Below are 23,155 nucleotides of genomic sequence, written 5' to 3' on the forward strand. Positions count from 1 at the left end.
CGGCTGTGTATTCAACAAATGAGAGTTCCATGAAAGCCATACCACCGTAATCACTTAACCCCACCCCACCCCGGCATGGCTCGTGTATTGAACATGAACTCAAATACTACTGTAATCATCCCCCCCCCCCCTCCGGTATGGCTCGTGCATTTTCAATATTCTTTGTGAGAGAGAATATGTAACAATTTCTTTCCCTCCAGGCCAAATTACAACAATTTCTTTCCGTCTATGCCAAATAGCTGCAATTTCTCAATGATTTAATGCCTTGCATGAATAGGACACAAAACGTCCGCAGGCACCAACTACTCTGAAGTTATATAGACTATTTTAGCAGTCATGTCAAATTGTCAAAGCATCACATGTTAAAAGAAAAGCAACAAGAGGAATTTCCTAAAGCAAGAAAATCAAATGTATGATTGATTGAATCGTGGCCGAGAAAGCTATTTCTTATTGATACACATGTAATATAACGAGCTATATTGACACACGTGACTGAAGAGTGACTCTCTTTATAGGAATTTAAGTGTTGCTGCATAAAGCAGGAAGGAGGTTGTTGAACCTAAATGGATCTAATGGAAACGGAAACGATGCATCATTCCAGTCCTAGAGTTCTTGACGCATCCTAGCGTTTCTTATACAGAGCTAAGAAAAGTTGTTGAGAAATAACGCAACCCAGGTGTTTAACAAGTTTGTATGGGCTATGAATTCCGTATCATCGTGACAAATTGCTACATGATATTTATGGCGTTTCCGACATGTACATCCATGATTGAAGTATTGCTATATAATGATAGGGTAATTTACGAACGATGTTTGCTTCCAAAAATAAGGGGAAAAAATCAAATCTAGCAGCGCTTGCTTTAAAGATCTTTAAAGTGAGACCCCCAAAAAATCACGTGATATTTGAGACAGACAAATGAAGTGATGTTCGATAGCGGCATATAGTAACCTATTGGAATGACTATGCAGTGATTGTTTCATGTAATGCACATTCATATTTTGACACGTGTCCATGACGTATATCACAAGTATGCGCCAAATACACTCTTTTTCCAGAGTGTGGGAATAACATTGTGTTTAGATTTTCGGTATATTTAGTTTTACAGTCATTAGTCTGGTAATATTATCATATTTTGTATGCAAATCTAAAAAGTCTTTACTACGTGCTGATAAATGCACCTCATTAAATGTATATTTTAAGGTAGGAGAAGTGATATGTACTATGGACTGATAGCTTGTTATACAATTTTTCATCCAAGTGACGTGGACGTTCTGGAGCATGCCTTAAGTATCTGTTAGCAATGTGCATTTATCACACTATCATCATCTATCAATCGTGCTAACGTCTTCTCACTGACACGATAAAACCCCACTTAGTACCACTTAGTAACTGCCGCTGAAAATTCTATGAGGTTTGCTTCCAAAACTATATATATATATATATATATATATATATATATATATATATATATATATATATATATATATATAGCAACATATTGTGAGACAAATGAAAAGTTCATTTTACAGAATTTTAACATCTTTACATTTGATATAGTTTCTGATCTGGAAGCGTTTATCTGCCTACATATTTGTGCAATTACATTTAATAGTTTTCGATTTTTTTTTTTTAATATTTAGTTGGCGAGATGTAGACATTACTGGTTGATGTACCGTAAAACGTTGCGACAGATATACATACATATCAAAATTGGTCTTTCAAAATTTTGGTTTGAATACTGAGAGATCGTGATTCCTATTTTCGTACTTAAGTTTGCTTGTAAATGCAATGACTCCAGCAGTTGCCTGAGCTAACTGCTCATGATAAAACTTAGTATGTCAAAGGTTTCAAAAAGCCTCAGATAATATACATGTCTGATGGCATATCTTAATCTTAAGAGGATTATGATCCAGTTATGATGTAAAATACATTTTATAATGCTTAGAGATTAAAATATACTTCGATCTTAAGTTAAAGGTCAAGGACAAATACCCCCCCCCCGTTGTTGGGTCTGCGGAAAAATGAATTGAACAGTATTGAAGAAGGATGAAGGAAATGTCTGTAATAGGTCTGTGATGATCAAAGATCGGCCCTTGATTCCAACATTAAGGAATTATGAAGGGATTTTTCGACAGTAAGCCACTATGAGACTAGGTTAAGGGTATGCACGTATTTTCTTATTTTATTGTTCTGAAATACTCAGTGGATCATTAGCAATGTTTACATGACAAAAGCTAATCGTAAAGTGGATTGGTCTAAGTTCACCTAAACAGGTAGCATTTGTCCTAGTTGGAAAACAAGACGTCAAAATAGTGTTTAAAGGCAAACTCCCAGTTGTGATACTATTCCTCCAAAACTCAATACATAGGCGCTCACTAATTCCCGTACATGAACTAGGGCAAGCGTTAAGTCTGCCTCTACTTCCAAAAGTTCTTGATTTCTCAGAACAATGATATTCGTCTCTTGATTTATCAGAACAATGGTATTGATCTCTTGATTTCTCAGAGCATTTGTATTGATCTCTTGATTGATCAGGACATTGGTATTGATTTCTTGATTTATCAGGACATTGGTATTGATCTATTGATTTATCAGGACATTGGTATTGATCTCTTGATTTCTCAGGACATTGGTATTGATCTCTTGATTTATCAGGACATTGGTATTGATATCTTGGTTTCTCAGAACTTGGTATTGATCTCTTGATTTCTCAGAAAATTGGTATTGATCTCTTGATTTCTCAGAACATTGGTATTGATCTCTTGATTTATCAGAAAATTGGTATTGATCTCTTGATTTATCAGGACATTGGTATTGATCTGTTGATTTATCAGAACATTGATTTTTACCTTTTGATTTATCAGATCATAGATATTCATCTCCTGATTTCTCAGAACATTGGCATTCATCTCTTGATTGGTAACATTTTGTAAATTATTCTGCCATTTCATAATAACCTGTATCGTACACAAACATATAAATCATTATAACATTACATAATGACTGTATCGTATACAAACATATAAATCATTATACCATTTCATAATAACCTGTATCGTATACAAACATACAAATCATTATAAATTTACATTATGACCTGTATCCTATACAAACATACGAAGCATTCTACCATTACATAATGCCCTGTATCCTATACAAACATACGAAGCATTCTACCATTACATAATGACTGTATCGTATACAAACATACAAATCATTATACCATTACATAATGACCTGTATCGTATACAAACATACAAATCATTATACCATTACATAATGACCTGTATCGTATACAAACATACAAATCATTATACCATTACATAATGACTGTATCGTTACAAATCACTCTCTAAAGGATGTGGTAATCACATTCAGTGTTGTAACATTCAGAGCACTAAGCGATAACATGTATGTATTCGAGTTTCAGAACGTAAAATCATCTATATTTATTTATTAAATTATTAAACATAAAATCCTAATACCAGTTGATGAAATAAAAATGCAAACAAACTCTGCCTTTCAGGAAAATGCTACATATTGATACATTTATATAAACTATTCCTTACATACTGATACATTTATATAGACTATTCCCTACATATTGATACATTTATATAAACTATTCCCTACATATTGATACATTTATATAAACTATTCCCTACATATTGATACATTTATATAAACTATTCCCTACATATTCATACATTTATATAAACTATTCCCTACATATTGATACATTTATATAGACTATTCCCTACATATTGATACATTTATATAAACTATTCCCTACATATTCATACATTTATATAGACTATTCCCTACATATTCATACATTTATATAAACTATTCCCTACATATTCATACATTTATATAAACTATTCCCTACATATTGATACATTTATATAAACTATTCCCTACATATTGATACATTTATATAAACTATTCCCTACATATTCATACATTTATATAGACTATTCCCTACATATTCATACATTTATATAAACTATTCCTTACATATTCATGCATTTATATAAACTATTCCCTACATATTGATACATTTATATAAACTATTCCCTACATATTGATACATTTATATAAACTATTCCATACATATTGATACATTTATATAAACTATTCCCTACATATTGATACATTTATATAAACTATTCCCTACATATTCATACATTTATATAAACTATTCCCTACATATTCATACATTTATATAAACTATTCCCTACATATTGATATATTTATATAGACTATTCCCTACATATTCATACATTTATATAAACTATTCCCTACTTATTGATACATTTATATAAACTATTCCCGATATATTGATACATTTATATAAACTATTCCAAACGCTGAGTGGATCTGTTTGTCACCGAAATGCAATGCAAATTCCAAACTGAGTATGCTAAATTAGAACTGTTGCAATATTATTAAAATAATTCTTGTTCCAACCAGTGAACGGTTGTGTTAGTGATCGACTTATATAGGTCATGTTGAGATGCTGCATGTATTCCACTTTGGTTGCAAAGGATTCAACAATTGTCAAGAGAGTGATATTTAATTTGTAAAGACCAAATGGCTTGATTCAGTTACAATTGACATGATGGTCAAATATAATTTGTACAGTTATATTTGATCGGTAAAGTAATATTTAATTGGTAAAGTAATATTTCATTGGTAAAGTCATATTTAATTGGTGAAGTCATATTTAATTGGTAAAGTCATATTTAATTGGTGAAGTCATATTTAATTGGTAAAGTCATATTTAATTGGTAAATACCAATGTCTTTATGCAGTCACAACTGGCATGATGGTCATATTTAATTGATAAAGTCTTTAATTGATAAAGTCATATTTAATTGGTAAAGTCGCGCGCGCGTGTGTGTGTGTGATTTGGATTTTTAACTTAGCTTTAACAATTTTTCAGTCATATCGCTACAATGTCTGCAGTGTGACAGTTTATAGTAATGTCTAGCACTGGGATATCATGCCGCAGACACGTAACATAATGTCCCACCCAGTCACATTATCCTAACACCAGTCCGACCAGTCCTAATACTAACCTCTTAATGCTGAGCGCCAAGCGAGGCAGCTGTTAGTACCATTTTTATAAGTCTTTGGTATGACTCGACCGGCAATATAAAGTCTGGTAAAATGATATTAAATTGGCAAAGTTATATTTCACTGGTAAATACCGAATGTCTCGATGTAGTCACAAATGTCAAGATAGTCATATTTAATTCGTAAAGTCATATTCAATTGGTAAAATAATAATTAATTGGTAATGTCATATTTAACTCGTTAATACCGAATGTCTTGATGTAGTTGCAATTCTTGCGGCAGGCTATAGTGCATAAAAAGATGAATAAAAAACTTAGATTTCTACTTTCCAGAAATGATTACCGACAGCTGGTCTTACAATGTTAGTCTTTTGAATCATCCCTCGTCGTCGATGCAGTTTATAAGTAAAATTATAATCCCCGCCCATATACTAGCGAGACAATGCACTATTTTGGGTGAATTTCTAATCTTTACAAACTTTTACAGGCTGATTTTCTTCACTTTCCACTGTGATTAGTAAAAGGCTGACTATCTTTAATTTCAACTTTGATTGGTGAAGGCTGACTATCTTTAATTTCAACTTTGATTGGTAAAGGCTAGCTATCTTTCATTTCATCTTTGATTGATAAAGGCTGGCTATCCTTAATTTCAACTTTGATTGCTAAAAGGCTGGCTATCTTTCATTTCAACTTTGATTGCTAAAAGGCTGGCTATCTTTAATTTCAACTTTGATTGCTAAAAGGCTGGCTATCTTTAATTTCAACTTTGATTGGTAAAGGCTGACTATCTTTAATTTCAACTTTGATTGCTAAAAGGCTGGCTATCTTTAATTTCAACTTTGATTGCTAAAAGGCTGGCTATCTTTAATTTCATCTTTGATTGGTAAAGGCTAGCTATCTTTAATTTCAACTCTGATTGCTAAAAGGCTGGCTATCTTTAATTTCATCTTTGATTGCTAAAAGGCTGGCTATCTTTAATTTCATCTTTGATTGCTAAAAGGCTGGCTATCTTTAATTTCATCTTTGATTGCTAAAAGGCTGGCTATCTTTCATTTCAACTTTGATTGCTAAAAGGCTGGCTATCTTTAATTTCATCTTTGATTGCTAAAAGGCTGGCTATCTTTAATTTCAACTTTGATTGCTAAAAGGCTGGCTATCTTTAATTTCATCTTTGATTGCTAAAAGGCTGGCTATCTTTAATTTCAACTTTGATTGCTAAAAGGCTGGCTATCTTTAATTTCATCTTTGATTGCTAAAAGGCTGGCTATCTTTAATTTCATCTTTGATTGGTAAAGGCTGACTGTCTTTAATTTCATCTTTGATTGCTAAAAGGCTGGCTATCTTTAATTTCAACTTTGATTGCTAAAAGGCTGGCTATCTTTAATTTCAACTTTGATTGCTAAAAGGCTGGCTATCTTTAATTTCAACTTTGATTGCTAAAAGGCTGGCTATCTTTAATTTCATCTTTGATTGCTAAAAGGCTGGCTATCTTTAATTTCAACTTTGATTGCTAAAAGGCTGGCTATCTTTAATTTCAACTTTGATTGCTAAAAGGCTGGCTATCTTTAATTTCATCTTTGATTGCTAAAAGGCTGGCTATCTTTAATTTCAACTTTGATTGCTAAAAGGCTGGCTATCTTTAATTTCATCTTTGATTGCTAAAAGGCTGGCTATCTTTAATTTCAACTTTGATTGCTAAAAGGCTGGCTATCTTTAATTTCATCTTTGATTGCTAAAAGGCTGGCTATCTTTAATTTCATCTTTGATTGGTAAAGGCTGACTGTCTTTAATTTCATCTTTGATTGCTAAAAGGCTGGCTATCTTTAATTTCAACTTTGATTGCTAAAAGGCTGGCTATCTTTAATTTCAACTTTGATTGCTAAAAGGCTGGCTATCTTTAATTTCAACTTTGATTGCTAAAAGGCTGGCTATCTTTAATTTCATCTTTGATTGCTAAAAGGCTGGCTATCTTTAATTTCAACTTTGATTGCTAAAAGGCTGGCTATCTTTAATTTCAACTTTGATTGCTAAAAGGCTGGCTATCTTTAATTTCATCTTTGATTGCTAAAAGGCTGGCTATCTTTAATTTCAACTTTGATTGCTAAAAGGCTGGCTATCTTTAATTTCATCTTTGATTGCTAAAAGGCTGGCTATCTTTAATTTCATCTTTGATTGGTAAAGGCTGGCTATCTTTAATTTCATCTTTGATTGCTAAAAGGCTGGCTATCTTTAATTTCAACTTTGATTGGTAAAGGCTGACTATCTTTAATTTCAACTTTGATTGCTAAAAGGCTGGCTATCTTTAATTTCAACTTTGATTGCTAAAAGGCTGGCTATCTTTAATTTCATCTTTGATTGGTAAAGGCTGGCTATCTTTAATTTCAACTCTGATTGCTAAAAGGCTGGCTATCTTTAATTTCATCTTTGATTGCTAAAAGGCTGGCTATCTTTAATTTCAACTTTGATTGCTAAAAGGCTGGCTATCTTTAATTTCATCTTTGATTGCTAAAAGGCTGGCTATCTTTAATTTCAACTTTGATTGCTAAAAGGCTGGCTATCTTTAATTTCATCTTTGATTGCTAAAAGGCTGGCTATCTTTAATTTCAACTTTGATTGCTAAAAGGCTGGCTATCTTTAATTTCATCTTTGATTGGTAAAGGCTGGCTATCTTTAATTTCATCTTTGATTGGTAAAGGCTGACTGTCTTTAATTTCATCTTTGATTGCTAAAAGGCTGGCTATCTTTCATTTCAACTTTGATTGCTAAAAGGCTGGCTATCTTTAATTTCAACTTTGATTGCTAAAAGGCTGGCTATCTTTAATTTCATCTTTGATTGGTAAAGGCTGACTGTCTTTAATTTCATCTTTGATTGCTAAAAGGCTGGCTATCTTTAATTTCAACTTTGATTGCTAAAAGGCTGGCTATCTTTAATTTCATCTTTGATTGCTAAAAGGCTGGCTATCTTTAATTTCATCTTTGATTGGTAAAAGGCTGGCTATCTTTAATTTCATCTTTGATTGCTAAAAGGCTGGCTATCTTTAATTTCAACTTTGATTGCTAAAAGGCTGGCTATCTTTAATTTCATCTTTGATTGCTAAAAGGCTGGCTATCTTTAATTTCATCTTTGATTGGTAAAGGCTGACTGTCTTTAATTTCAACTTTGATTGCTAAAAGGCTGGCTATCTTTAATTTCAACTTTGATTGCTAAAAGGCTGGCTATCTTTAATTTCAACTTTGATTGCTAAAAGGCTGGCTATCTTTAATTTCATCTTTGATTGGTAAAGGCTGACTGTCTTTAATTTCATCTTTGATTGCTAAAAGGCTGGCTATCTTTAATTTCATCTTTGATTGGTAAAAGGCTGGCTATCTTTAATTTCATCTTTGATTGCTAAAAGGCTGGCTATCTTTAATTTCAACTTTGATTGCTAAAAGGCTGGCTATCTTTAATTTCATCTTTGATTGCTAAAAGGCTGGCTATCTTTAATTTCAACTTTGATTGCTAAAAGGCTGGCTATCTTTAATTTCATCTTTGATTGCTAAAAGGCTGGCTATCTTTAATTTCATCTTTGATTGCTAAAAGGCTGGCTATCTTTAATTTCATCTTTGATTGCTAAAAGGCTGGCTATCTTTAATTTCATCTTTGATTGGTAAAGGCTGACTGTCTTTTATTTCATCTTTGATTGCTAAAAGGCTGGCTATCTTTAATTTCAACTTTGATTGCTAAAAGGCTGGCTATCTTTAATTTCATCTTTGATTGCTAAAAGGCTGGCTATCTTTAATTTCATCTTTGATTGGTAAAGGCTGACTGTCTTTAATTTCATCTTTGATTGCTAAAAGGCTGGCTATCTTTAATTTCATCTTTGATTGCTAAAAGGCTGGCTATCTTTAATTTCAACTTTGATTGCTAAAAGGCTGGCTATCTTTAATTTCATCTTTGATTGCTAAAAGGCTGGCTATCTTTAATTTCAACTTTGATTGCTAAAAGGCTGGCTATCTTTAATTTCATCTTTGATTGCTAAAAGGCTGGCTATCTTTAATTTCATCTTTGATTGGTAAAGGCTGACTGTCTTTAATTTCATCTTTGATTGCTAAAAGGCTGGCTATCTTTAATTTCATCTTTGATTGCTAAAAGGCTGGCTATCTTTAATTTCAACTTTGATTGCTAAAAGGCTGGCTATCTTTAATTTCATCTTTGATTGCTAAAAGGCTGGCTATCTTTAATTTCAACTTTGATTGCTAAAAGGCTGGCTATCTTTAATTTCATCTTTGATTGCTAAAAGGCTGGCTATCTTTAATTTCATCTTTGATTGGTAAAGGCTGGCTATCTTTAATTTCAACTTTGATTGCTAAAAGGCTGGCTATCTTTAATTTCATCTTTGATTGCTAAAAGGCTGGCTATCTTTAATTTCATCTTTGATTGGTAAAGGCTGACTATCTTTAATTTCAACTTTGATTGCTAAAAGGCTGGCTATCTTTAATTTCATCTTTGATTGCTAAAAGGCTGGCTATCTTTAATTTCAACTTTGATTGCTAAAAGGCTGACTATCTTTAATTTCATCTTTGATTGGTAAAGGCTGACTATCTTTAATTTCAACTTTGATTGCTAAAAGGCTGGCTATCTTTAATTTCAACTTTGATTGCTAAAAGGCTGGCTATCTTTAATTTCAACTTTGATTGCTAAAAGGCTGGCTATCTTTAATTTCATCTTTGATTGCTAAAAGGCTGACTATCTTTAATTTCAGCTTTGGTAAAGGTTGATCATCTTTAATTTCCACTGTGATCGGTAAAGGTTAATTAACTTTAATTTCTACTGCGATTCGTAAAAGTTGATTATCTTTCATTTCCACTGTGATTGGTAAAGGCTTATTATCTTTCATTTCCACTGTGATTGGTAAATGCTTATTATCTTTCATTTCCACTGTGATTGGTAAAGGCTGATTATCTTTAATTTCCACTGTGATTGGTAAAGGCTTATTATCTTTCATTTCCACTGTGATTGGTAAATGCTGATTATCTTTCATTTCCACTGTGATTGGTAAAGGCTTATTATCTTTCATTTCCACTGTGATTGGTAAAGGCTGACTATCTTTAGTTTCCACTGTGATTGGTAAATGCTGATTATCTTTAATTTCCACTGTAATTGGTAAAGGCTGGCCATCTTTAATTTCTGTTGTGATTGGTAAAGGCAGAATAATTTTATTTTCAACTTTAATGTCGACTGGCTATGTTTAATTTCCACTGTGATCGGTAAAAGCTGATTAGCTTTAATGTTCACTGCAACTGGTAAAGGCAGAATAATTTTAATTTCAACTTTGATTAGAAAAGGCTTATTATCTTTAATTTCTTCTTTAATATATAATGTACATGAGCAATAAAACAAAGATAAAACTTGGTAATACATGCTGATTGTCTATCAGATACTAATTTGCTTATGGCACGAAACCGAAACAGTAGAACTGCGTTAAAACCGTTACTTTTTAAAATAATAATTAGGTTCCTGGCCATAAAAGTTAATTATTTTTTTGTACTTTCTATACCACCGAATTGTTACAAAACTACTAAAATACGTGGAAAGTAATAATGATCGGATCAACATTAAATTGTGTTATGTTTGAATTCAATATTTTGCAAATAAATTCTTTTTCTCGAATATGTCTTCAAATAACTTATTTATGTATTACAGTTTGCGTTACGTAAAATTATTTGTAAATGTATGTCATATCATTGATATCAAGCACCTTACATGTTTTTAAAATTTGACTGGTATAAATTATTTTCATTTAGGTACATTTGACCGGTATAAATTATTTTCATTTAGGTATATTTTACTGTGAGAAGCTGCAAGACTTTTTGTCAGTTGATAAGTTGAGGGATACTGGAACGACAATCCACTTTTTAAAATAAAAGAATGTAATAATAATAATAATAATAATAATAATAATAATAATAATTTGTACTAGTAGCATTGCAATCGTGAGCCCATGTAGTATTAAAGTGGCAAAGAAAGAAAGAGAGATAAAAAGTATAATTTCATCAATAGAATAAAAAAATTGTACAAGCAAAGCATTTAATCGAACAAATAAAGAAAAGTAAGATATAGTACTTACCAAAGTCTGGTAGTCTCCCTCTTGAAAACGTTAGCATTATGCACAGTCAATATTTACTTCACAGTTTTCCTTTCGTACAAATGCACGATACATCTGAAAAAGAAAATTAATTTTCCCCACTAAATGGGCAAGTGCAATATATAACACCGTGCTGTATATCTCGAGTGTCACTCATTATTTAACACCGTGCTGAGAGTCTGGAGTCTCACTCACAATTTAACACCGTGCTGAGAGTCTCGAATCTCACTTGAGAGTTTTACTAAGACCCTAGTGGAATACCAGTATTCAAGTTATCTCTCATTTTTCTTCCATGCTTGACGAGAAAACATTTAGCAGAATTCCTGACTTTTGCATTGTTTGCAAGTCTTTCATTATTGTAAGCGATGCCTTTTCCTTTACCACCGCTGCCTTTTGTAGATTTATTTTCATATCAATCTCGCTTTTGTTATCTAAGTATATATGAATTACATTAACTCGTCTAAGCTTCTGAAGAGGTAAAATTTACAACATGCTGAGCAAGCTATAGGAGGGGTAAGTAAACACAGACACGTGTATGTCGGTGGAAACCATGAACAGGGATTAACGTAATTGGATTAAAATCAGGATAGAATAATAATTAGCAGATTTAAAAGGCACTCATAAAAGTTTCGTGTCTTGCCGGTCATTGGAATTCCCGGTCCACTTATTTTTGGCACACTACAATATAAAGCGTTGCTTTACGTATTACGGAGAGTTGTCATTAACAGTATGTTCCAGGTGGTCATTCGAAACTGTGTATTCCGGCTAAAATTGCAGTCAGACTGAGATTTGATTTGATCTTCAACGGCACAGAAACACTTGAAGGTTATTTAATGCCGAGACAGTGAAGTGCACCCCAACGGGACATACCCCAGTAGTGGACACAGCCTGACCTGATAACATGATTCAAACATGCACCCGTCTGGACCGGGGTTGGGGTTGAGGTTAGGAATAGACATAAAATATTAGTATGAATAATTTAAATCATCGCTTAAACAAAATCCATTGAGATTTGAATATAAAAATGGATAATTTTTTTCAGTATATTACATCAGATTCAAAGGATTTTTTTCCAAGTAAGAAGAGAACAGACAACATACTTCTTTTGAAGAAGTATGAACAAATGATTGATGATAAAAATAGTAAATAACATTTATCAAATTGTACAATGAGCATTTTTAAGATTATGTTCTATTGCTCTATTAAAGGTTATCTGGCTAAACAAACTATTGTTTTTAAAAAAAAATACATACCAAAGATTGATACAAAAAAGTACATTCCAAAGATTGGTATAAAAAGGTACATACTAAAGATTGATGTAAAAAAAAGTACATACCAAGATTTTTTACAAAAAGTACATACCAAAGATTGATATAAAAAAGTATATATCAAAGATTGATATAAAAAATACATACCAAAGACTGATATAAAAAGTACCTACCAAAGATTGATATAAAACGGTACATCGCAAAGATTTATATAAAAAAATTACATACAAAAAATGTATTAAAAAATTACATACCAAAGATTGATATAAAAAGTACATACCAAAGATTGATATAAAAAAATGCATACTAAAGATTAATATAAAAAATACATGCCAAAAATTGATATAAAAAAGTACGTACCAAAGATTGATATAAAAAAACACATACCAAAGGTTGATGAACAAAAGGTACATACAAAATATTGATATAAAAAGTACATACCGAAGGTTGATATAAAAAAGTACATTCCAAAGATTGATATAAAAAGTATGTACCAACGATTGATATAAAAAGTACATACCAAAGATTGATTTAAAAAAGTACATACCAAAGATTGATATAAAAAGTACATACCGAAGGTTGATATAAAAAAAAAGTACATACCAAAGATTGATATAAAAAGTACATACCAAAGATTAATTTATAAAAGAAAATATCAGAGATTGATGCTAAAAAGGAAACATACCAAAGACTGGTTTTCAAAAGGAAATCTTCTAGCGTATGATGCAGTTGGGTAAGAGAGTCCGGGCTGCTTGGATCGTGTCTTTTGGCATATACTACAGTTTGATAAGGGAGCCCAAGTTGCCCGGATTGTGGTATGAATATTTGATTTAATTTAATTGTTTTTGTTAGTTTTAATTTTTTTAATTCCATTACATGCTAACATAATGTAATTTTGTTTATTGGAATTGATTCTTTAGAATTAGGTTCAATTCTGTTTGACCTGACATTTTTTTAATTTTCATTGGTAAACACCTAATAATAGAAACACTGTATCTAGTTTCTGACCTTGATACAGAACCAATGACAGTTTTAGTAAACAACTAAATTTTTTAAATTCTTTCTCAGAGCAAGAGTTATTTAAGTTAAGTCAAGGCCATACCTGGACTACATGATATTTATCATGTAACAAGCTTCCAGTTCTATAACGTTGACCCCCCCCCCCATCCGGGCATCTGTTTTGCGTCTTAGTTAGACTTATTACTAATGTTTTGAGAAATAATTGTCAGTCGTGCCTTAACACTTGATACGTCGGGTTGTTTATGTCGTGTCCAGTTTGGGATAATTATTTTATTTTCTTCAAATGATTTTGAATTTAAGTGATTCGTTTCCCTGGTAAAACTAGTGCTCTAAATTAAATCTTGAACATGGACATTTATCAAAATTTGTACAGAATGCAAAAACTGGAATACTATTTTCTGTGACTCTACAAGAGACTGTTGACAATTCAGCACTTCGCTGACTATTAATGACGTTATCGTCTTCCAATTTGGATTTCATCGGAATTCGAACTCAGTTTCATTCAGGACTTTTATCACTAGGACTTGGTTTTTGTTATTATTGGATTTATTTTGATTTGATTCGTAAAACTATAAGTGTTTCTCATTTTTCACTTGATATTCTAGGGAAATAAATTATTTGTAAAATTGTACAAAGCTTGTTGTATTCACTCTTTTCTGTTACGTTTTGTAAGAGCCTAGACTCTTAACAATCGTGTCTTCAAGCATACACTGCAGCTAAATATGAGTCTCATTGTTTGGATTGTGTATTGGTTCTGTTTAGAAATTATGTCATGTGGCCCATGAATAAGAATCAGGTTGTGGTTCTAAGACCTGGCTCTTCTGTCTTGTAGCTTATTAAAGGTCTACCAGAATGACTTGTCCATTAAACCTGACAGTGGATTGTTCAAGAGTGATTAGTCCACCAGCTAAAAAGGGTATTGCAGTTCTTTCATTTTGTTTGCATGGTTTGGACTAATTATCTCCTATGCATCCAGCATGCACAAGGTATGAATACCACTATAGCTAATTCTGAAGTGGACCTAACCATGGTTAGTTATGTTAATGTAAGGTCAGCCCTTTCAAGACTGTTGCCTTCAACTGGGAAATAAAACAATAGATACTGGTCATGATCACATAATGTCGCTATTGGTAAACTGAGTATATGGAGCGCGCATTGATTCTACAATTGAGTGGCAAATGGGCATCTGGAGCGCGCATTAATTCCACAATAGAGTGCCAAATGGGCATCTGGAGCGCGCATTAATTCTACAATTTAGTGCCCAATCGGCATCTACAGCACGGATTGATTCTACAGCTGAGTGCTAAATCGGCATCTGGTTCATTACCCAGATACCTTATTGTGATATGGTTTGTCTGTACGTTACCGCAAATTCTAGACCACTGGGTACAAATTCATGAACTTTGTAGTTATATTGCCCTTGAGGTAACCATTTGCAAAAGGGATGTCATAATGACTCCAACTCATATGGTCTATGGCAGGGGTCATATTTAAAGATGTACATTACAATGAAATTAATTTTCAGATATTTTCTGACCAACAAGGAAGTCGCATCATATTTATAACCGACTGTGCATTATGACCCCTGGGTCACTACCTTGAGTGGGTGGGGGGAGTACCAGGGTTATGGAAGGGGTTGGGGATTTGCAATGGCGATCTGCCGCAGTTGCGCTAGTTGAAGTTAGCATCAACATATATTTTCATAGTTGGTGCTATTTTGTTCTTGTACAACAGATTTGGGATGCGCTTCTCCCGTGAACAATTTGGTCTTTTCCGGATAGCAATAGCAATTTAGTTCGAGACCCAACCCATTTTATTCCTAAGGCTGCCAAAACAACTTGTGTCGAATGAAAAGCTGCTAAGAGTAGTGATAAAGATATGCGGAAACAACATCGATGCGGAGTGATTAGGAAATAAATATTAAAAGCACACCTGTGATAAAGGTTAACTTCATTAATGAATAATCTTCTTATAATAGCTTTTGCTTACTAAGAGGTCTAATAGCAATGCCAATCTACAATTATCTGATCAGGTGTAATTTAAAAGCAGCATGAATTCCTTTACTGTGTCTGAATTCAATTGAAAGGCATTCTCAATTGACAACAGAAACAGCTAAGATCGCACTTATATTCCAGATGCAATCTTTTGCAAGTTTGTAAATATCACTTGGTGAAACAGATACACTATTATAGGAGTACACTCCTGATTTGTGCTTTGATGACCCAACTTTCTTCGTGGTGTTACATTGATAGAATGTCAAATGCACACAACCACATTTTTTGCGCGCACTAATACATCTGCTTGCGTATAATGTATAGGGGATAGCCTTACCTTCGATCGTCACTCCGGATAAGATTATACAAGGAGTGACTCAATTTGTTTTGAAGCATAAGGTTTAGTGTCAACATGTTACTATTTTCAAATTAATCTGAGGTCGTGCATCCCACTTTTCTGACCTTTCGTGATGATTAAGAAAAATTGAAAGATAGATAAATGATGATTTCAGCACAACTCGTCGGTTGCCCCGAAAAGAGTTCGAGTACAATATCTCATGATGAAGGCATCGGTCGTGTCTTTGCTGTTTGTAAGTCTGTTTATGACCGTCTTTCTAAGAGATATGTAACCATTCATTGGTTGTCCCTATAATCTGTCAAATCGTTTAAACATATTTGATTCCTTATTTATAATTCGAGATTATAAGATTTTAATATAGAAGGCAAATGCTTGGAAACGAAAGCTAATTTTATATTTTTACGAAAAGAACATTGTAAATGTATATGAAAATATAGCGGACGATATTACGTTTCAATGAAAGAAAAATAAATTATTTAATTGTCAAAGTGAAGAGTCTCTTGGTTAAAGATTAGCATTTAGTCAAGGTATATAAAGTAGGATCACGAACAACGAAGGAATGTGTGGAGGAGGAGGAGGATGCATAAAAGAAGAGGATGAATCGTAGCTAAAATGTGTCCCTCATTAATCAGTAAATTCAGAAAATATGTGCTCTGATTAGTCATTTGAGAGTTTAAAATTCAAAAATGTTTCTGGGCGTCACGTTCCTTAATTATATAGTTGAGCATAGATAGTGGTGTATAGAAATTGTCATGAATTCAGTTTTAGACGGGTTGAAAGATACACATCAAAAATATGTACCCACTGAGTATTTGCTCTAAGCATAGTTTGAGGTTATTCGCATGCGCAGATATAGTTCTTGGAAGAAAATGCATATTTTAAGATCTAGTGCAAACACTATAGATTATATTATACGATTAGAACATATTACAAATCTTTAGTCGCCACGGATGTTCATCTCGCCACCGTACAGTGCAATGTATTTGACCTTTCAACTTTTAGCATCATATCTGGCATTCACTGATGTGTAAGTATTATGCACGTAGTCTGCAGTTTTCTTACCACCAATTTCTTGACTATGTTTTCCTAGCCCTAACTCTCAATATTATGTAGAAAATATTCCCTTATTTATCATGAAGAAGGGTGTTTTTGTTTCTTTGAACACCTTCCAGCGGCTATAACATGCATGCAAAGAACACAAACTGTACAAGGATCCATTTTTCGAGCAGATAGTACCGAAATCAAATTATGAAAGAATTCTTTAGTTTTGAGGCCGTGGTGCAAAATCCTATTTTTACGTTAAGTGTTTATTTGCCAAACATTATGCAGAATGTTTCAACATATTACTGTTTAAGATAATTTCTTAATGACTCATATATTACTGGCAGTATATGAATGAGACGTTTGAAATTGATTTAATATACTATTACCAAACGAAGGCAATATAAAAACCACATACTATGTTTTATAACTTATTCTACTTGAAAGCTTATGATTCTCATCATCAACTGGAAACGCAATTTGTCGAGACCGTTTGAAATATACTCATCAAATTCTATTCCATAATTGTATTGTAGTATCTTCAGTCTGGTATGCTGAAAATTAGTCTCTTTATACCTCGTAATATTGATCTCCCACAAACAATGCTTTAGTAAAAGAATTGTCTCTTGTACCGTAGTAACTAGGGCTTCCAAACATTTATAACGTAAACTTATTTATTGGTTGATGAGACGATGTCACGTTCCATGTTATTTGTACCGATAAAACGACTCCATGTTTTGTGAAAACATGCTTACATTATTGGCTTACTGGAATATACCAGCATCTGCCTTTCTTTCGAAAAGGACGTTAAACAATATAGGTCAAATTCTTCCAACCTTACTCTGTATTGGTTCTTGGGTGATTGTAGAAAGTGCGTTAATTCAGTTCTGAGATAGCGATAAACATAAAGTACCTTCTACTTTAAGAGATATCTGTAGTGTAGTGGGCCCCCACTACACTACTGGTATCACAGAGCGTCTTGTCGAACAAAACGAGACCGGCAATACTGTTTTCATTTTTCCGACGAACATACATCAAGTATAAGGCAGAAAGACATGCAGACATACTGTATTTAATGCTTATTTAAATTCTGGAATAAACTTAATAAATCTCTGAAAGATTATTAACTCCTTAAACATATTTCTCAAGATTAATTAAATTATTAATTTTAAATTTTAGAAGTTAAGACATTTAATATCCACTCCCGATGAGTGTATGAGATGCATTAATATATAAACACACCCAACGTCTGAGTAAACGCGATACTTTAATATATAAACACACCCAGTCTCTGAGTAAACGCGATACATTAATATATAAAAACACCCAATCTCTGAGTAAACGCGATACATTATTATATAAACACACCCGATCTCTGAGTAAACGCGATACATTAATATATAAAAACACCCAATCTCTGAGTAAACGCGATACATTATCATATAAATACACACAATCTCTGAGTAAACGCGATACATTATTATAGCAGCAAATCCACACTCTAAGTAAACGAGATACATCATTATAGAAACACATTCAGTCTAAGCAAACGAGATACATTATTATAGAAACACATTCAGTCTAAGCAAACGAGATACATTATTATAGAAACACATTCAGTCTAAGCAAACGAGATACATTATTATAGAAACACATTCAGTCTAAGCAAACGAGATACATCATTATAGAAACACATTCAGTCTAACGTTATTATAGAAACACATTCAGTCTAAGCAAACGAGATACGTTATTATAGAAACACATTCAGTCTAAGCAAACGAGATACATTATTATAGAAACACATTCAGTCTAAGCAAACGAGATACATTATTATAGAAACACATTCAGTCTAAGCAAACGAGATACATCATTATAGAAACACATTCAGTCTAAGCAAACGAGATCATTATTATAGAAACACATTCAGTCTAAGCAAACGAGATACATTATTATAGAAACACATTCAGTCTAAGCAAACGAGATACATTATTATAGAAACACATTCAGTCTAAGCAAACGAGATACATTATTATAGAAACACATTCAGTCTAAGCAAACGAGATACATTATTATAGAAACACATTCAGTCTAAGCAAACGAGATACATTATTATAGAAGTGCATCCAATCTCTGAATAAACGCTATACGTTATTATAGAAGCACACCCAAATGAGGTGTATCTATACGCACATAATGTAAAATCACGCTACACATTGTTGTACACGGTATTACCGTTGAGGATAATTAGCCTTATATATATATATATATATATATATATATATATATATATATATATATATATATATATATATATACAGAGAGAGAGAGAGAGAGAGAGAGAGAGAGAGAGAAATGAGGGGTTAATCTTATCGCCAATTAAAACTTGTATACTTCAGGAGTGTGCAGCACGCGTCAACACACGGCGTGTAAGCACGCTATCGATATCTCTCAGACCTGTAAGTTCTGTTTTGAGATTTTCTCTACACATACCCTACAAGAATGTAATATTAGTATTTTAGCCGTCATCGTTTCAGAACTACTGTTATCAATCAAAGCAGAATTGACATATCGCCACTTGTCAATGATGATGATCAATTAACCAACCAGCGAGCGTAAATTAGACACACTTCCAGGCATCCGCCATTTTCCTCCAACAAGCTGCTTGTGGCAATAATGAATTGATTATGATAAGTATTTAAAAATTTTTGCAACGATTTGTTGATTTCTCGATTGAGAAGGGTGAAAAGCAGTTAGTGGAAGACTTGTAATTCTGACTGTCGATATCCAGACCGTCTAAATGGAGGAATTAGATTTATTCCTTTCCCAAAATATAGACAAAACTTCGATGGATAAAGACTTTTTTTTGTGGTCGTGTGTACGATCAGCTGAATACGGAAACACTTGATGGCAATTACAACATGTTGTTTTGCATAAAATTAGGTAGAAAAGCTTGTCCCGTTGATGGCTTGAAGGAAAAAGAAATTAAATTGAAAAATATATGTAAAAATAAACGTTTCTAAAACATGGATGGAGACCCCCTACTCCCCAACTTTCGGGCTTTGATGTATATTATTTTTCTTGTATAGAAAGCACTGAACAACCCAGACTATTATTTTAAAGTTTGAAAATTTACACTTTCATGATGACTTGTCCCAAAACAATGATTTATCATCTCGATCTTTCAGACACTTGAGTGACTCTTTACTTTCCCATTGGGTTGAAGGAGTGGTGGGGAAACAGAAATGCAATAATAAAGAAATACAAAAACAATGGTTTCAGATAATTATCGCCCGATAGATGAAGCATGCATTTGTATGTTGACATTAACATACATCATTATTCAAAATTCCATCTGACGAACATAGTAATTATTCTAAACAGTAATTATTTACGATTTTGTCATAAATTTTTAATTCATTTGCTTCCAAGGCAGCATAAACAGAAGCCAGATAAAATTAAAAAGGATAAGGTTATATACTAAATACATTAGCATCTTTTGGAGCGAATCTTCTTGTACATGAATAAGTTCTCGATCCGCTTTAAAATTTATTTTTATTATTTAGTGAAATAATACACTTAGAATATTACTGTACGATTTGGAACTACAAACATAAATATTGTCTACTGCAGTATAATTTATGCAACTTTGAAATTTGACATTTTAAGAATAATACAAATCACTAATTAATCAACAATTCACTTAAGCTGAAACATTAATTTGCCAAATACTGCATGTTTGTCGGAGGTCGGCAATGCGTCCTGTCACGTGATTTGGTAGGCGGAGCGATCTATCAACTCGTGTAAGGTCAATTTGGCAAGTGTAGAAATGATATCTCCAATCAGGATTGATCGATGTTTTTGATAAGCACCTTGCAAATAATTTGTCCATGAACTGATAAACTCAATACCAATGATTTTTGTTTTCCGAGCGGCTCTTCGCTGAAATTACTATGATAACTAATAACATGGCTATTGCAACTTGCTACAACGATAACTACCAACAAGGGTATTGAAACCTGCTACTAGGATAACTACCGACAGGGCTATTGTAACTTGCTACTAGGATAACTACCAACAGGGCTATTTTAACTTGCTACTAGGATAACTACCGACAGGGCTATTGTAACTTGCTACAACGATAACTACCAACAAGGGTATTGAAAACTGCTACTAGGATAACTACCGACAGGGCTATTGTAACTTACTACTAGGATAACTACCGACAGGGCTATTGTAACTTGCTACTAGGATAACAACAAACAGGGCTATTGTAACATGCTACTAAGATAACTACCAATATGACTGTTGTACCATCTTACTACTAGGATAACTACCGACGGGGCTATTGTAACTTGCTACTAGGACAACAACAAACAGGGCTATTGAATCATGCTACTAAGATAACTACCAATATGACTGTTGTACCAACTTGCTACTAGGATAACTACCGACAGGGCTATTGTAACTTGCCACTAGGATAGCTACAGAGAGGGCTTTTGTAACTTGCAATTAGGACAGCTACCGCCAGGGCTATTGTAACTTGCTGCGAATATATTGTTGTAAGTTATATCAATACCATCCAAGGAAAAGTGGATAATCATAATCAGACGTACTCGAGTTTAAATATTACCTTTAATATCAGATTGAAAAGCCACTAAGAATATCATTTGTACTTTACAAGCACCACGAGATGCTGCGAGTGAAATTGTATGTAACAGGATTAGTACTGACATACGTTTAGCTCTGTCGACTTATATAGGAGTGTACAGCCTGTAACAGGTAAATAGGCACTAGTGTTATTAGCTATGTCGACTTATATAGGAGTGTACAGTCTGTAACATTTAAATAGGCACTAGTGTTATTAGCTCTGTCGACCTATATAGGAGTGTACAACCTGTAACAGATAAATAGGCGTTAGTGTTATTAGCTATGTCGACTTATATAGGAGTGTACAACCTGTAACAGTTAAATAGGCACTACTGTTATTAGCTATGTCGACCTATATAAGAGTTTACAACCTGTAACAGATAAATAGGCGTTAGTGTATTAGCTCTGTCGACCTATATAGGAGTGTACAACCTGTAACAGATAAATAGGAGTTAGTGTTATTAGCTCTGTCGACCTATATAGGAGTGTACAACCTGTAACAGGTAAATAGGCACTAGTGTTATTAACTCTGGTACAATGAGTTAGTGCGACAGAAGCTTGGTACGGTTATGCTTTCTAAAGACTGTATTACTTGGTGGTGTTGTAGAGACCTATGAAAATGCCCAAAATAAGAACCATTGTTTCTCAGTCTTGCATTACATTTGTTGTTTCACTATTATCAGAGACAGACTGGTCATAACTGAAACATAAAAAGGGTTATAGGCTAATTAAAACTATGGTATTTTCTTTGCTTATTTGTAAAGGAAATGTTTTAAAATACAATGTGTACAATGATTGTACCTTAAAGACAATTCTTTCTTAATAAAGTGTCAGCTAACTCTCATATCAACAGGACTGCCAAACCACGCGTGTCGACTATCATATCAACAGGACTCTGCTAAACCACGCGTGTCGACTAACTCTCATATCCATATGACTGCTAAACCACGTGTGTCAGCTAACTCTCACATGCACATGACACTGCCAAACCACGCGTGTCGGCTGTCATATCCACATGACTCTGCTAAACCACGCGTGACAGCTCACTCTTACATCCACATGACTCTGCTAAGCGACACTTGTCGGCTATCATATCCACATGACTCTGCTAAACCACACTTGTCAGCTGTTATATCCACATGATTCTGCCAAACCGCACGTGTCAGCTAACTCTCATATCCACATGACTACCAAACCACGCGTGTTAATTGTCATATTTACATGACTCTAGGACTATGCCAAACCACGCGTGTCAGCTAACTCTCATATCCGCACGACTCTGCCAAACCACGCGTGTCAGCTAACTCTCACATCCACATGACTCGTCCAAACCACGCGTGTTAACTGTCATATTTACATGACTCATTAACTCTGCCAAACAACTCGTGTTAGCTAATTCTCACATCCGCATGACTCTGCCAAGCCACAATTTTTAGTACTATATTTCATTGATAGTTTATGTTTAACATACGCGATGACTTGCGGTAGCACTTGTTTGTATTCAGTAAAAATCTAATGAAAATACCAATGAAATAAACTGCTAGGAAATCAGTCGCCTTTCCGGAGTGAAAATCAGCAGCTGTTGTGTGCTTGGCTTTTAGTTTCATAGCTCTGATCGTTACG

General features: G+C 33.4%; 1 protein-coding gene across 1 annotated transcript in view; it reads right to left on the minus strand.

The window, feature by feature from the left end:
* The window catches only part of LOC149787280 (uncharacterized), a 119,593-nt gene that overhangs the window by 50,280 nt on the left and 46,158 nt on the right, over positions 1-23,155 (minus strand). Inside the window, exon 2 of the mRNA XM_089977809.1 lies at positions 11,187-11,279. Coding sequence (XP_089833935.1) covers positions 11,187-11,223 — 37 coding nt within the window. The 5' untranslated portion in view covers positions 11,224-11,279. The remainder of the gene's footprint in view (positions 1-11,186; positions 11,280-23,155) is intronic.

Source organism: Sinohyriopsis cumingii, chromosome 12, assembly GCF_028554795.1.
Source record: "Sinohyriopsis cumingii isolate HCF-2022 chromosome 12, ASM2855479v2, whole genome shotgun sequence".
NCBI classification, from domain to species: Eukaryota; Metazoa; Mollusca; class Bivalvia; order Unionida; family Unionidae; genus Sinohyriopsis; species Sinohyriopsis cumingii.